General features: G+C 42.1%; 1 protein-coding gene across 1 annotated transcript; it reads left to right on the top strand.

The window, feature by feature from the left end:
• On the top strand, positions 1 to 8,365 carry LOC110494273 (ER membrane protein complex subunit 3). The gene is made up of 9 exons (XM_021569216.3): positions 1 to 466; positions 1,039 to 1,195; positions 1,496 to 1,553; positions 1,688 to 1,781; positions 1,955 to 2,059; positions 5,301 to 5,382; positions 5,508 to 5,587; positions 5,989 to 6,071; positions 6,156 to 8,365. The coding sequence occupies exons 2-9, from the start codon at positions 1,041 to 1,043 to the stop codon at positions 6,282 to 6,284; spliced, it is 786 nt and encodes a 261-aa protein (XP_021424891.1). The 5' UTR covers positions 1 to 466; positions 1,039 to 1,040; the 3' UTR covers positions 6,285 to 8,365.
• The last annotated feature ends 6,945 nt before the right edge of the window (positions 8,366 to 15,310 follow it).

Genomic DNA, 15,310 nt, shown 5'->3' with positions numbered 1-15,310 from the left:
TTCTGATTTGGGGAAATTGTGTTAGCCCCAACTATCAGCAGATGGCGACAGTTTCCTAAACAAATGGAATCATGTCATTGAACTGTCGAGAAAATGTATGAGATGTGCGAGAAAATGTATGATTGATACACAGCTAGACATCCAGGGAAAATCATATGTTCAGCTAGATGCATTGATTTATTGGGTGAATCATCGATATTTTATGGTAAATAAACGGACAATATAAATGGATCCGTTAAGACTGATATTTCAGCCATCAACGCCAGGTGGTACTATAGTTGCCCCTCACTCACTGTTGCAATGCATTGTCAATGTCCTTTGCTTTGTCGAAGCTTATACCGTGCATTTTTGCTCTCTAGTGACCATGGTTGCTGATGCAGCTAGACATAGCAAATAATCTGCATTCATTTAAATTAGCATAGTATCGCCTGACGACACACGTCTTTTGTCAAACGGACTACCTTGGGTAAGATAAATATCAAACACTGCAGCGTTTTGTTTTCTAACGATTTAAATCATGTATTATTAGCTAACGTTATAGCGTCCTTCACTTCCCCAGCCCTCGGGAAACTAGCCAGCTCTTCCCAGCAGCATTTAGCTAGCTAACAGTTAGCTATTCTCTGTTTTTATCAACTGGCAAGAGCAAAGATTAAGTAAACTATGTTTAACAACTCTGTAGTAATAGTCAGCTATAGTTAACTAGTTTCATAACTATACGCCCAAATTGACAGTCATAATGTACTGGCAGATATTAGAGACAGCTAACGGTTGTGCCAGTTAATTAGCCAACTACAGTAGCAAGCTAAAATGCGATTATTGTTCGCAAACTAGCTAGCTACCTTGGGTGACGGAAGTAAATTGCAGCTGCACTGTCCAGTTTATTAGACGCCAAAATATTTGTGCAATGCATTCACCAGTTACCTCGAAACATGTTGCTGCTGATATTGGCCATGTTCCATTTTCCAGATTTTTTTCATATCTGAAGTTATTAATGACGCCTACTCTTACACTTGTTCTATGTCTTTATTGCGTTGCTAGTTATGGATGAGCCGGAGCTTCTGCTGGACTCCAATATCAGACTTTGGGTGGTCTTGCCCATCGTCTTTATCACGTTCCTTGTTGGGGTGATTCGACATTATGTCTCCATTCTGCTTCAGAGTGACAAGAAGCTGACATTAGAGCAGGTGTCAGACAGGTAAGGGAGTATGTAGTCCTCGACCAGGGTTCTCCAACACTGTTTCTGGAGAGCTACCCTCCTGTAGGTTTTCATTCCAACCCCAGTGGTAACTAACCTGCCTAAGTTTATCAACCAACTAATTATTAAAACCAGGTGTGCTAGATTAGTGTTGGAGCAAAAACCTACAGGACGGTGGCTTTCCAGGAACAGGGTTGGAGAGCCCTGCCTGAGACAGACTGTGCATTGACAGTTCATCAAAGAGCTAGTGAGCACATCTTACTGTGCGTTTGTTTTGAATGATACCTTTCCGATATTCAGCCAGGTTCTTATCAGGAGCAGAATCCTCAGAGAGAATGGGAAGTACATTCCGAAACAGGTGAGATCAATGTTGGAATGACCTTAAAAAGCCACTTCGCTATATCTTTACTTCTTAGCACAGTAAACATGGTGGTTTTTGTTAATGGTGTTGGCTAGTTGCGCTCAGATTTTGAGACACCTCGTTTTCTTCAGTCTTTCTTGATGAGGAAGTTTTACTTCAATAATCAAGAAGATGGCTTCTTAAAAAATACCAAAAGGAAGGTTGTTCCTCCCTCCCCAATGACAGGTGAGCATAACAATCACATCATACTTTCTCACATAATCCTATTCTCAAACCATGATAGGACAGTATTGGGCCGTTATACCCTGACACATGATAAGGGGCATATTCCTTCTGAATGATAATGCACCAAGAAATGTATTACTACTCCACTTGTTTGGAACTGTTTCTTTGTCCAGACCCCAGCATGCTGACAGACATGATGAAAGGCAACGTGACCAATGTACTTCCCATGATCCTCATCGGAGGCTGGATCAACTGGACCTTCTCGGGGTTTGTCACAAGTAAGTAGCGTCCTTCTCGCTCACTGCACTGAGACTGGGTTGTTTGGATAACATCGACGAGCAAACCACCTTTGTCACCCGCTTCATAAGGAAGTGCATCATCAACGTTGTCCCCCCCAGTAAAGGTTTGCTGCTTCCCCAATTGGCATTACCTTAGATTGTAAACTATCATGATCAAAACATATAGATTAAATGGTTGTAAAGATGGGGAGAGGTCTGGCCGTAATAAAGAGATCCTCTGCTTTTTTGACACCACACTCCAAAAAGCAAGTTCTGCTGGCTCTAGTTTAGTCTAATCTTGATTATTGTCCAGTCGTGTGGTCCAGTGCTGCAAGGAATGACCTAGATAAGCTGTAGCTGGCCCAAAACAGAGCGGCACATCTTGCTCTTCATTGTAATCAGAGGGCTGATATAAATACTATGCATGCCCGTCTCTCTTGCATGGCTAAGAGTTGAGGAGAGACTGACTGCTCCACTTCTTATTTTTATAAGAAACATGAATGTGTTGAAAATCCCAAATTGTTTGCATAGTCAACTTACGTACAACTCTGACACAGATGCTTACTCTTTTCACAGTCTTTTCACAGTCCCCAAATCTAGAACAAATTCAAGAAAGAATACAGTATTATATAGAGCCATTACTGCATGGAACTCTGTTCCATCTCATATTGCTCAAATAAACAGCAAACCTGTTTTGTTTTTTTAAACGATAAAGCATCCCCTAACGGCACAACGCCTCTCCCCTATTTGACCTAGATCGTTTGTGTGTATGCATTGATATGTAGGCTACGTGTGCCTTTTAAAAAAAAATGTTTTATGTACTTCTGTCCTTGAGCTGTTGTCTGTTAATGTTTTGTATTATTTCATGTTTTGTGTGGACCTCAGGAAGAGTAGCTGCTGCTTTTGCAACAGCTAATGGGGATCCTAATAAAATACCAAAAGCCCTGTATTAACACAGAGGTTGGCGCAAAGCTATAGGGCAGAGCTACCATGGACAGGGCTATCGTAGACAACCCTGAGGCTACGGCTGAGGACAGGAACAAGTACAAAAAATCCCGCTAAGACCTCCGCAGAGTCATAAAAAGGACAAAATAAGAATAAGGTAGAATCATATTACACAGGCTCTGATGCCTTCCGCATGTGACAGGGGCTGCAGCCAATTATAGATTACAAAGGAAAACGCAGCCATGATCTGCCCAACGATGCCTCTCTACCAGACGAACACAATGCATTTTATGCACGCTTCAATAACAATGGCATACCGTATGCGAGGGCCCCCACCGGCCCAGAGGACTCGTGATCTCGCTCTCCGAGGCAGATGTGAGTAAGGTCTGTAATCAGGTCAACACTCGCAAGCCCGTGAGGCCGGACGGTATTCCAGGGCGCGTTCTCAGAGCATGCGCAGATCAGCTTGCAGGCATATTCACAGTAATTTTCAACCGGTCCTTGTCCCAGTCAGTAATTTCCACGTCTTAAGATGACAGCCATCATTCCTGTTCCTACGAACTTTAAGGCTTCATGCCACAATGACTACCGCCCTGTAGCACTCACATCTGTAATCGTGAAGTGCTTTGAAAGGTTGGTTATGGCACACATCAACTCCATCATCCTAAACACCCTAGACCCACTCCAATTTGCAAACCGCTCCAACAGATCCATAGACGACGCAATCTCAATTGCACTCCACACTGCCCTCACCCACCTACGTAAAAAGAATACCAACGTGAGAATGCTGTTGACTAAAATGCTGTTGACTAAAGCTCAGCATTCAACACCATTGTCCACTCCAAGCTTGTCACCTAGCTTAGAACCCTGGGACTGAACACCTCCCTCTGCAACTGGATCCTAGACTTCCATACCGGCCGACCTCCGGTGGTGAGGGTCGGCAACATCACCTCCGCCATGCTGATCCTCAACACGGGGCCCCCACTCCCTGTTCATCTACGACTGCCTGGCCACGACTCAAACACTGTCGTCAAGTTTGCTGACAACATGTGGTAGGCCTGATCACCGGCGACGATGAGATAGCCTACAGGGAGGAGGTCAGTGACCTAGCAGTGTGGTGCCGGGACGACAACCTCTCACTCAACATCAGTAAGACCAAGGAGCTGATTGTGGACTACAGGAAAGGGAGGGGAGGGGGGCATGCCCTCAACCACATCAACAGGGCTAGTGAAGAAAGCGCAACAGCACCTCTTCCCCCTCTGGAGGTTGAAAAAGTTTGGCATGGCCCCTCAAATCCTCAAAGTTCTAAAACTGCACCATTTGAGAGCATCGGCTGCGTCACTGCTTGTTATGGAAACAGCTCCGCCCTTGATCGCATTGGTGCTACAGAGGGTGCTGCGGACACCCCATTACATCGCTGGTTCCGAGCTCCCAGCCATCCAGGACCTCTCAGGCAGTGTGAAAGAAAGACCCGGAAAAGACTCCAGCCACCCAAGCCATAGACTGTTCTCTCTGCTTCCGCACAGCAAGCAGTGCCAGTGCATCTATCCCTGAGCCATAAGACTGCTAAATAGCTAACAGAAAGGCTACACAGACTCTCTGAGGTGACCCTGACACACACAACATGCACACACATTTATACTGCCTCTACACACACACGCGCACACACACACACACACTCTCGCATACAATCATAATTTACGCTGCTGCTGCTCTGTTTATCATATATCCTGATGCCTAGTCACCTTACCCCAATACATATCTATCTCTATCACTCCAGTATCCCTGCACATTTTAAATATGGTATTGGAACTGACCCTGTATATACCTTTTTTACTTTCTCGTTCTTCATATTTCTTATTTTTATTCGTTGTGTGTTTTTGCTCTACCTTATGTTATTTTTAGTACTACATTGATATTGATCACTGCATTGTTGGGTTTAGAGCTTGCAAGAAAGGCATTTCACTACTTGTACACGTGACATTAAAACATGAAAATGATTGTCACTACTAGAGCGCTTCGATTGCAGTTTATTTTATGATACATAAGTAATCAGGTATTTACTAAGAAATGGCATGGTAAAATTATTACATTGAAACAACATATAAATAACAGTAGTGTAAAATGAAGTGCTTCCATTCAGTGTCTTTGCTATAAGCAGTTAAGTCAATATTTGCACAGACTGGTTTTATGTAAAATTCAAAACTTGATTCTACTTATATTTGATAGTGGGGTTGTATGAGCCAAATCATTTGAGTTGCAATTTTCTCAACAACCCTTTTCTTGTTCCTCACAGCCAAGGTTCCCTTTCCTCTCACCCTGCGCTTCAAGCCCATGTTGCAACAAGGAATCGAGTTACTCTCACTTGATGCTTCCTGGTTAGTTGATGAAATAGATACTTATTAAATTAGTTCTGTGAAGTTAATGTGATATACTTCCTCTGAGTTCTTTTGCTAGTGTAAACATTGATGAATTATAATCTTACCCTTGTTTCTGTTTTCAGGGTGAGCTCAGCGTCGTGGTATTTCCTGAATGTGTTTGGGCTGCGAAGCATGTACTCCTTAATTCTAGGACAAGATAATGGTAACCTTTCATCCACTCATCCAACTTCATGATTCAGATTTGTATTTCCTGCAAATGTTATTGATAAATGTGTTTCTGTAAAATAGATGTGACATTATTGAATCATAGTTTGTCACCTACTTACAGCAGTACTGGTTATCAAAAGCAATAAACAGAAGGTTATTAAATTGACCTGATATGGGCAAACAATAAATCACTTGGGGGTCTGTGCCTTGAGATAATGGGCCGGTTTGCAACCCTTCAGTGTCATAGCAGCAGCACGGGTTATAAATGGAACATGACTCCATTCTTTCAACCATGTTTAACTGGCAAGCCTCCAATTCTTCACAGTCCTGTTTTTGTCACACCAGGGTGATTATGAAGTCATTTGTGTTGATGCTGGTGTATTGTGAACCACACAGGTGCCGATCAGTCCAGGATCATGCAGGAGCAGATGAGTGGTGCTGCCATGGCCATGCCTGCAGACACAAACAAAGCCTTCAAGGTAGAATTGTCTACTCTTGATTGCGTTGACTTACTCTCCATGGTGAATTATTATCTGACAGAGTTGTTTATTTCCCCCTTTTAGGCAGAATGGGAGGCTCTTGAGCTAACTGACCACCAGTGGGCACTGGAGGGTGTTGAGGAGGAGCTAATGAGCAGGGAACTGGATCTAGATGGAATGTTCAGTAAGGAGTTACCAACGGGTATCTTCTGAGTGCCAGTTCATCACTGCAGGGAACCTGCCACTTGGCAAAATGGTAGTCTTACTTAGAGGCAGACTTGGAGTTTCTATAGGAAATGACAGTGTGGAACAAAGTCCCTGGGCTTTGATGAAAAATGGAGATGTAATGTCTAAATTCATTTAACTTACGTTATTGTCCATTTCAAGTTTAATTGGAGATAGTACCAAGTTCAATTTCTAATTGTAACTATTTGAAAGATTCGCCTCAGCTACTCATGACAAAAAAAGGATAGCATACATAATCTAAAAACTGACATGTTGTATACTGTCAAAAACAAAAGGTCAATGAGCATGTGTTGCACCACTTTGTTTTTAATCATGTTTACCTTGTATTCTCAGATTCCACCTACAATGCCTTCAGAAAGTATTCATACCCCTTATTCCATATTTGTTGTTATAGCCTCAATTAAAAATGTATTACATGGACCCCCTCCTACCCATCTATACACAATAGCCCATAATGACAGTGAAAGCATGCTTTAAGAAATGTTTTCAAACGTATTGAAAATGAAATGCATAAATACCTAAATTGACATAAATATTCACACCCCAGAGTTAATACCTGTTAGAATCACCTTTGGCAGTGATTACAGCTGAGTCTTTCTGGGTAAGTCTCTTAAGAGCTTTGCACCTCTAGTGTATATTTGGCCTTGTATTTTAGGTTATTGTCCTGCTGAAAGATGAATTTGTCTCCCAGTGTCAGTACGAAAGCAGACTGAAACAAGTTTTCCTCTAGGATTTTGCCTGTGCTTACCTCTATTGTATCTCTTTGTTATCCTCAAAATAACTCTGAAGTCCTTGTTGATGACAGGCATACCCATAACAAAATATGTAGAGTGGTATTCTGATGTGTTGGATTTGCCTCAAACATAATGCTTTGTATTCAGGGCATTAAGTTACTTTCTTTGCCACATTTTTTGCTGTTTTACTTTAGTGCCTTATTGCAAACAGGATGCATGTTTTGGAATATGTTTTATTCTGAACAGGCTTCCTTTTCTCTCTGTCATTTAGGTTAGTTGAGTAACAAAAATCCTCAGTTTTCTCCAATCACAGCCATTTAACTTTGTAACAGGTTTAAAAGCACCATTGGCCTCATGGTGAAATCCCTGAATGGTTTACTTCTTCTCCGGCATCTGAGTTAGGAAGGACGCCTGTATCTTTGTAGTAACTGGGTGTATTGACACACCATCCAAAGTGTAATAACTTCACCATGCTCAAAGGGATATTCAGTGTCTGCTTATATTTTTTAATCTACCAATAGGTGCCCTTCTTTTGCGAGGCGTTGGAAACCTCCCTGGTCTTTGTGGTTGAATCTGTGTTTGAAATTCACTGCTCGACCGAGGGACCTTACAATTATCTCTATGTGTGGGGCACAGAGATGAGGTAGAAAATCATGTTAAACACTTATTGCACACAGAGGGGTCCATGCAACTTGTTAAGCACAGTTTTACTCCTTAACGTATTTAGTCTTGCCATAATAAAGGGGTTGAATACTTATTGATTGAAGATATTTTAATTAATTTGTAAAAACATAATTCCACTTTGTGTAGGCCAGTGACTCAATCTCAATTTCATCCATTTTAAATTCAGGCTGTAATGCAACAAAATGTGGAAAAAGTCTAGGGGTGTGAATACTTTCTGAAAGCACTGTACTTACCATTTTTTTGGTCATAGTTTACTTGTTAGTTATTTGTGAGCTTGTTTTTTGTTTTGTGAACATAATAGTCAATTTCATTGAACATAAGTTCAACTTATCCCGTTGGCAGTGAGAGGCGGATGCTCTGAGCAACAAAAGACAACTAGCAGTTACAATAAAAACAAAGAACATGGTTTTACTGCTGGTGATTAAATTCCAGTTATCATTCCACTTTCAGTTTTGTGTGCAGAATCAGCAGCTTCATGTCTGATGTAAGACAAGGTCAGGTCCTATATTGGGTGCTGGAAAACTACTGTGTGTGTGATAGTTAAATTCACGTGTTCTTTTTAATATTTATTTCTCAAATTGTTTTGGTAACATTTTCATGTGTTTTTGTATAAAGACTGTTTTGACTAAATCGTTATGGAGTTTTATTTATTCTCTTGGCTCAAATATTTTATCGCAAAAGTGGTTCAATTGATAGATATTGTGACACACCCCCTTAACTCAAACAGTAAAGAATAATGCCTGGCTGGAGGGGAGGGTGGGCCACAAACTCATGTAACCCAATATTGCAAGCTTGGATATTGCTAACATTTGGAACACGAGGAGTCAATTGTCTGCCATACATACACAAATATCTGGATACATCAATAGCTGTCTTTTTAAAAAGCATATTCATGAGTTAAGAAGCTGAGAATAAAAATGTCTCTAGAAATTTACTGAACAAAAATATAATTGCAAACGTGTTGGTCCCATGTTTCATGAGCTGAAATAAAAGATTCTTAGAAATGTGCCATATGCACTGAAAGCTTATTGCTCCCAAACAAACTGCACACATTTGTTTACATCCCTATTAATGAGTATTTCTCCCTTGCCAAGATCATCCATCCACCTGACAGGTGTTGCATATCAAGAAGCTGATTAAACAGCATGATCATTACACAGGTGTACCTGGTGCTGGGTACAATAAAAGGCCACACTAAAATGTGCAGTTTTGTCACAACACAAAACCACAGATGTCTCAAGTTTTGAGGGTGTGTGCACTTGGCATGTTGACTGCAGGAATGTCCACCAGAGCTGTTGCCAGAGAATTGATTGTTAATTTCTTTGCCATAAGCCGCCTCTAACGTTGATTTAGATAATTTGGAGATACGTATCTGGCTTCTTCACCTGCGGTGTCACCTGAGACCAGCCACCTGGACAGCTGATGAAACTGGGTTTGCACAACTGAAACATTTCTGCACAAACTATCAGAAACCATCTCAGGGATGCTCATCTGCATGCTCGTCGGCCTCACCAGGGTCTTGACCTGACTGCAGTTCAGTGTCGTAACCGACTTCAGTGGGCAAATGCTCACCTTCGATGGCCACTGGCATGCTGGAGAAGTGTGCTCTTCACAGATTAATCCCGGTATCAACTTCCCGGGCAGATGGCAATTTTGTCGATGGCAATTTGAATACACAGAGATACCATGACGACATCCTAAGGCCCATTGTCATGCCATCAACTGCCGCCATCACCTCATGTTTCAGCATGATAATTCACGGCCTCATGTTGCAAGGATATGTACACAATTCCTGGAAGCTGAAAATGTCCCAGTTCTTCCACTGCCTGCATACTCACCAGACATGTCACCCATTGAGCATGTTTGGGATGCTCTGAATCGATGTGTACCACAGCGTGTTCGAGTTTGCGCCAATATCCTGCAACTTCGCACAGCCATGGAAGAGGAGTGGGACAACATTCCAAAGGCCACAATCAACAGCCTGATCAACTCTGCAAAGGAAATGTGTCGCGCTACATGAGGGAAATGGTGGTCCCACCAGATGCTGACTGGTTTTCTGATCCACGGCCCTAAATTTTTTTTAAAGTACACTACATGACCGAAAGTATGTGGACACCTGAACATCTCATTCAAAAATGATGAACATTAATATGGAGTTGGTCCCCCATTTTCTCCTATAACAGCCTTCACTCTTCTGGGAAGGCTTTCCACTAGATGTTGGAACAAACTATTGCCACAAAGTTGTATGGACAGAATCGTCTAGAATGTAATTTTATGCTGTAGCGTTAAGATTTCACTTCACTGGAACTAAGGGGCATAGCCCGATCCATGAAAAACAGCCCCAGACCATTATTCCTTCTCCACCAAACTTTACAGTTGACACTATGCATTGGGGCAGGTAGCTTTCTCCTGGCATCCACCAAACTCGTCTGTTGGACTGCCAGATGGTGAAGCCTGATTCATCACTCCAGAGAACGCATTTCCACTTCTCCAGAGTCCAATGGTGACGAGCTTTACATCACTCCAGCCGACGCTTTGCATTGCACATGGTGATCTTAGGCTTGTGTGCGGCTGCTTGGCCATGGAAAACCATTTCATGAACCTCCCAACGAACAGTTCTTGTGCTGACGTTGCTTTCAGAGGCAGTTTGGAACTTTGTAGTGAGTATTGCAGCCGAAGACAGACAATTTGAATGCGCTATGCGCTTCAGCACTTGGCGGTCCCGTTCTGTGAGCTTGTGCGGCCTACCACTTCGCGGCTGAGCCGTTGTTGTTCCTAGATGTTTCCACTTCACAATAACAGCACTTAGAGTTGACCAGGGCAGCTCTAGCAAGGCAGACATCTTCCAAACTGACTTGTTGGAAAGGTGGAATCCTATGACGTTGCCACATTGAAAGTCACTGAGCTTCTCAGTAAGGCCATTCAACTGCCAATGTTTCTTTATGGAGAGTGCATGGCTGTGTGATCGATTTTATACACCTGTCAAGAACGGGTGTGGCTGAAATAGCCGAATCCACTAATTTGAAGGGGTGTCCACAAACTTCTATCTACAGTGCCTTGCGAAAGTATTCGGCCCCCTTGAACTTTGCGACCTTTTGCCACATTTCAGGCTTCAAACATAAAGATATAAAACTGTATTTTTTTGTGAAGAATCAACAACAAGTGGGACACAATCATGAAGTGGAACGACATTTATTGGATATTTCAAACTTTTTTAACAAATCAAAAACTGAAAAATTGGGCGTGCAAAATTATTCAGCCCCCTTAAGTTAATACTTTGTAGCGCCACCTTTTGCTGCGACTACAGCTGTAAGTCGCTTGGGGTATGTCTCTATCAGTTTTGCACATCAAGAGACTGAAATCTTTTCCCATTCCTCCTTGCAAAACAGCTCGAGCTCAGTGAGGTTGGATGGAGAGCATTTGTGAACAGCAGTTTTCAGTTCTTTCCACAGATTCTCGATTGGATTCAGGTCTGGACTTTGACTTGGCCATTCTAACACCTGGATATGTTTATTTTTGAACCATTCCATTGTAGATTTTGCTTTATGTTTTGGATCATTGTCTTGTTGGAAGACAAATCTCCGTCCCAGTCTCAGGTCTTTTGCAGACTCCATCAGGCTTTCTTCCAGAATGGTCCTGTATTTGGCTCCATCCATCTTCCCATCAATTGCTGCTGAAGAAAAGCAGGCCCAAACCATGATGCTGCCACCACCATGTTTGACAGTGGGTATGGTGTGTTCAGGGTGATGAGCTGTGTTGCTTTTACGCCAAACATAACGTTTTGCATTGTTGCCAAAAAGTTCAATTTTGGTTTCATCTGACCAGAGCACCTTCTTCCACATGTTTGGTGTGTCTCCCAGGTGGCTTGTGGCAAACTTTAAACAACACTTTTTATGGATATCTTTAAGAAATGGCTTTCTTCTTGCCACTCTTCCATAAAGGCCAGATTTGTGCAATATACGACTGATTGTTGTCCTATGGACAGAGTCTCCCACCTCAGCTGTAGATCTCTGCAGTTCATCCAGAGTGATCATGGGCCTCTTGGCTGCATCTCTGATCAGTCTTCTCCTTGTATGAGCTGAAAGTTTAGAGGGACGGCCAGGTCTTGGTAGATTTGCAGTGGTCTGATACTCCTTCCATTTCAATATTATCGCTTGCACAGTGCTCCTTGGGATGTTTAAAGCTTGGGAAATCTTTTTGTATCCAAATCCGGCTTTAAACTTCTTCACAACAGTATCTCGGACCTGCCTGGTGTGTTCCTTGTTCTTCATGATGCTCTCTGCGCTTTTAACGGACCTCTGAGACTATCACAGTGCAGGTGCATTTAAACGGAGACTTGATTACACACAGGTGGATTGTATTTATCATCATTAGTCATTTAGGTCAACATTGGATCATTCAGAGATCCTCACTGAACTTCTGGAGAGAGTTTGCTGCACTGAAAGTAAAGGGGCTGAATAATTTTGCACGCCCAATTGTTCAGTTTTTGATTTGTTAAAAAAGTTTGAAATATCCAATAAATGTCGTTCCACTTCATGATTGTGTCCCACTTGTTGTTGATTCTTCACAAAAAAATACAGTTTTATATCTTTATATTTGAAGCCTGAAATGTGGCAAAAGGTCGCAAAGTTCAAGGGGGCCGAATACTTTCACAAGGCACTGTACATATAATATATATACAGTATATATACAGTATATATAGATATATATATATATATAGAGAGAGAGAGAGAGAGAGAGAGAGAGAGAAAGAGAGAGAGAGAGGAGGTGGAGAGAGAGGAGGTAGAGCTAATCAAGCATAGTGCACAAAGACCACTATCTCGCAGTCAATCCCCAGCCACCATAAATGATCACATACTGTAAAGCAAGTTTTAAGAGTCCTAAAGTGCCTACAGTATATGTTTTTAGAGGGAAGTTGGGATTACTGCACAGTTTCAGTTGAGGTGTAACAGGTGTCACATGGGCTGGCCAGCCATGGTTGGTATCAAGATAGGTATGAGGGAAATGCATGGCAGCATTTTGGCTGTTGTATGGCCTCCTGACATGTAGTAGTCCAGTTCCATGGTTTCTCTTTCTCTAGTAACTGCCTGAGGAGTGGACTGATGGTGGAGTGGGCCCATCGAAAACAATTCTGGAAGATTCAGGTACGAATTCATTTTGGAGAGGTGCATCCTCCTCATACACCATAATGTCATCAAGTCAAGATATAAGGCAACTCCAGGGCAGACAGCCAGGATTGTGGACATGATTATCTGGAAGAAGCTATGTGCCAACTCTGCTCGAACAGGATAAGAGTGCTCCAGAACATCCCAATGTTGATCACAACCCTTACGGAAAAAAAAGATTGCAGTCAGAGTGCAGTAGAATTAACAACAGTTAGAGGGCAGTATAACTGCAGGTATTCTGCAATTACTGCGTACAAAATAGCAGTTACTTACTGCACTTTTACTGCAGTTTCAAAACGGCAATATTTTTGGGAAATTCAGTAGTTCATGCTGGATTCAGCCATATGAATTAGACTAGCAAAGAATCAAAGCTCACTTCTAAATTATAAGGAGGTGACTTAAGAGCCCAATCCTGGAGGCACAAGTTATACTATGGTGGGGGCAAGTTTTAGAGCTAGGGAAAGGGTGTCAGAGTCCAGGGTTGGATTCTCTTTCCTTTCATTGGAGCTTCCCAGTTGCCTCATTCATCCTCAAAGAGGTTCGTGACTTGGAATGCTTGGTGGTGCCATGCTAAGCAGTCTGCTGCCTTTTTATATATTCAGACAAAGTTGTTTGAGTGTATATAGTGTGCATATTGGATTCTTAAATACAGGTCATAAGTGCAGTACACAAATCTGAACATTTTTGCATTTAAAACGTGTACATCTGAGGAGGCTACTGAGGGCAGGACGGCTCATAATAGTAACGGAGCATTTGGAAGGGCTTCAACCACACTGAAACCATGTGTTTGATGTCTTTGATACCATCCACCGATTCCGCTCCAGCCATTACCACGAGCCCGTCCTCCCCAATTTACGCACCACCAACCTCCTGTGGTGTACATATACAAGTGAATAAACCATCATTTAATGGTATTGTAGGAGCCATATTTGATTTTGGAGGGGGGGGGGGGGGGGGGGGCTAATGTAATTGCAAGAGTAGGGGCTGCACTTATAAAACCCACAGAGGAACCTTTGACTGGAATTAATGACCGTTTTCAGCTTCTGAGCCCACTTGCACAATCGCCAGAACATCAAAAAATGTGTAACTGTATGCATTTTTGTCAGGCAGGACCATACAGCTACCATCATAAATATGTATAAGATTTTTTGTTGTTGGACACCAGGAAATCAAGTGATTTTAATTTTGGAAATCTGTTCCCAAATATTCCCACACATAATAAAGAGACGTGATCATATGCAAATGTAAGCAAGGTTTGAAATGATAAAAAAATCTAAATCAAATTGTATTTGTCACATACACGTGTTTAGCAGATGTTATTGCGGGTGTAGCGAAATGCTTGTGTTTCAAGCTCTAACAGTGCAGTAATATCTAACAATTTCACAACAATACACACAAATCTAAAGTAAAGGAATGGAATTAAGAATATCTAGATATTGGGAGAGCAATGTCAGAGCAGCATAGACTTAGATACAGTAGAATAGGATAGAATACAGTATATACATATTTCGATGAGAAATGCAAAACATGTAAACATAATTAAAGTGACTAGTGCTCCATTATTAAAGTGGCCAGTCTATGTATATAGGGCAGCAGCCTCTAATGTATTAGTGATGGCTATTTAACAGACTTTAACAGTCTGATGGCCTTGAGATAGGAGCTGTTTTTCAGTCTCTCGGTCCCAGCTTTGATGCACCTGTACCAAGTTTATGGTCATATTGCAGCAGTATGTAGGAGGGAGATTCCGAGGTGTGAGAAGTGTGCAGGAAGGCATGGAACAAAGGAATGTGTAGTGTCAGTAGAAAAAGTGGAGTGTTTCATTGTGGGGTTGGCCATGTTGCTGGGGATCAGAAAGGTCCTGTGCGAGTGAGACAGATTGAAGTTTCCAGGGTTAGAGCAGTGCTGAAAATGTCATATGCTGAGGCAGTGAGGAAAGTAGATGATGGTGGGTAAAGGGTGAGGGAGGATCCCTGTGAGTAGGTTTGTGCTTTAGTAAGGTTGGCTTCTTGGCGTTTATTGCTATGGTCATTAATTGTACCATACAAAGGAAATCCCAGAAGATTGAATTGATAGTAACAGGAGCAGAGCAGTTTAGGGGTATCAGAGATTTGTGTGCAGAAGAACTACAGGGGGTTTTGAGAGAATGGATTCCAGCCTGTAGAATCTATTGTGGCCAAAGTAGTGGGAATGGGTATTGGTATTTACACTGAGTGCACAAAACATTAGGAACACCTGCTCTTTTCATGACATAGACTGACCAGATGAATCCAGGTGAAATCTATGATCCCTTATTGATGTCATCTCATAAATCCACTTCAATCAGTGTAGATGAGCCTGGAGACAACTGAGATGGATTGTGTATGTGTGCCATTCAGAGAATGAATGGGCAAGACAAAAGTTGTGCCTTTGA

Source organism: Oncorhynchus mykiss, chromosome 17, assembly GCF_057628025.1.
Source record: "Oncorhynchus mykiss isolate SJ-2025 chromosome 17, ASM5762802v1, whole genome shotgun sequence".
NCBI lineage: Eukaryota > Metazoa > Chordata > Actinopteri > Salmoniformes > Salmonidae > Oncorhynchus > Oncorhynchus mykiss.
Note: the sequence above shows the minus strand (reverse complement) of the source record. Positions and strands in the feature narration are given on the sequence as shown.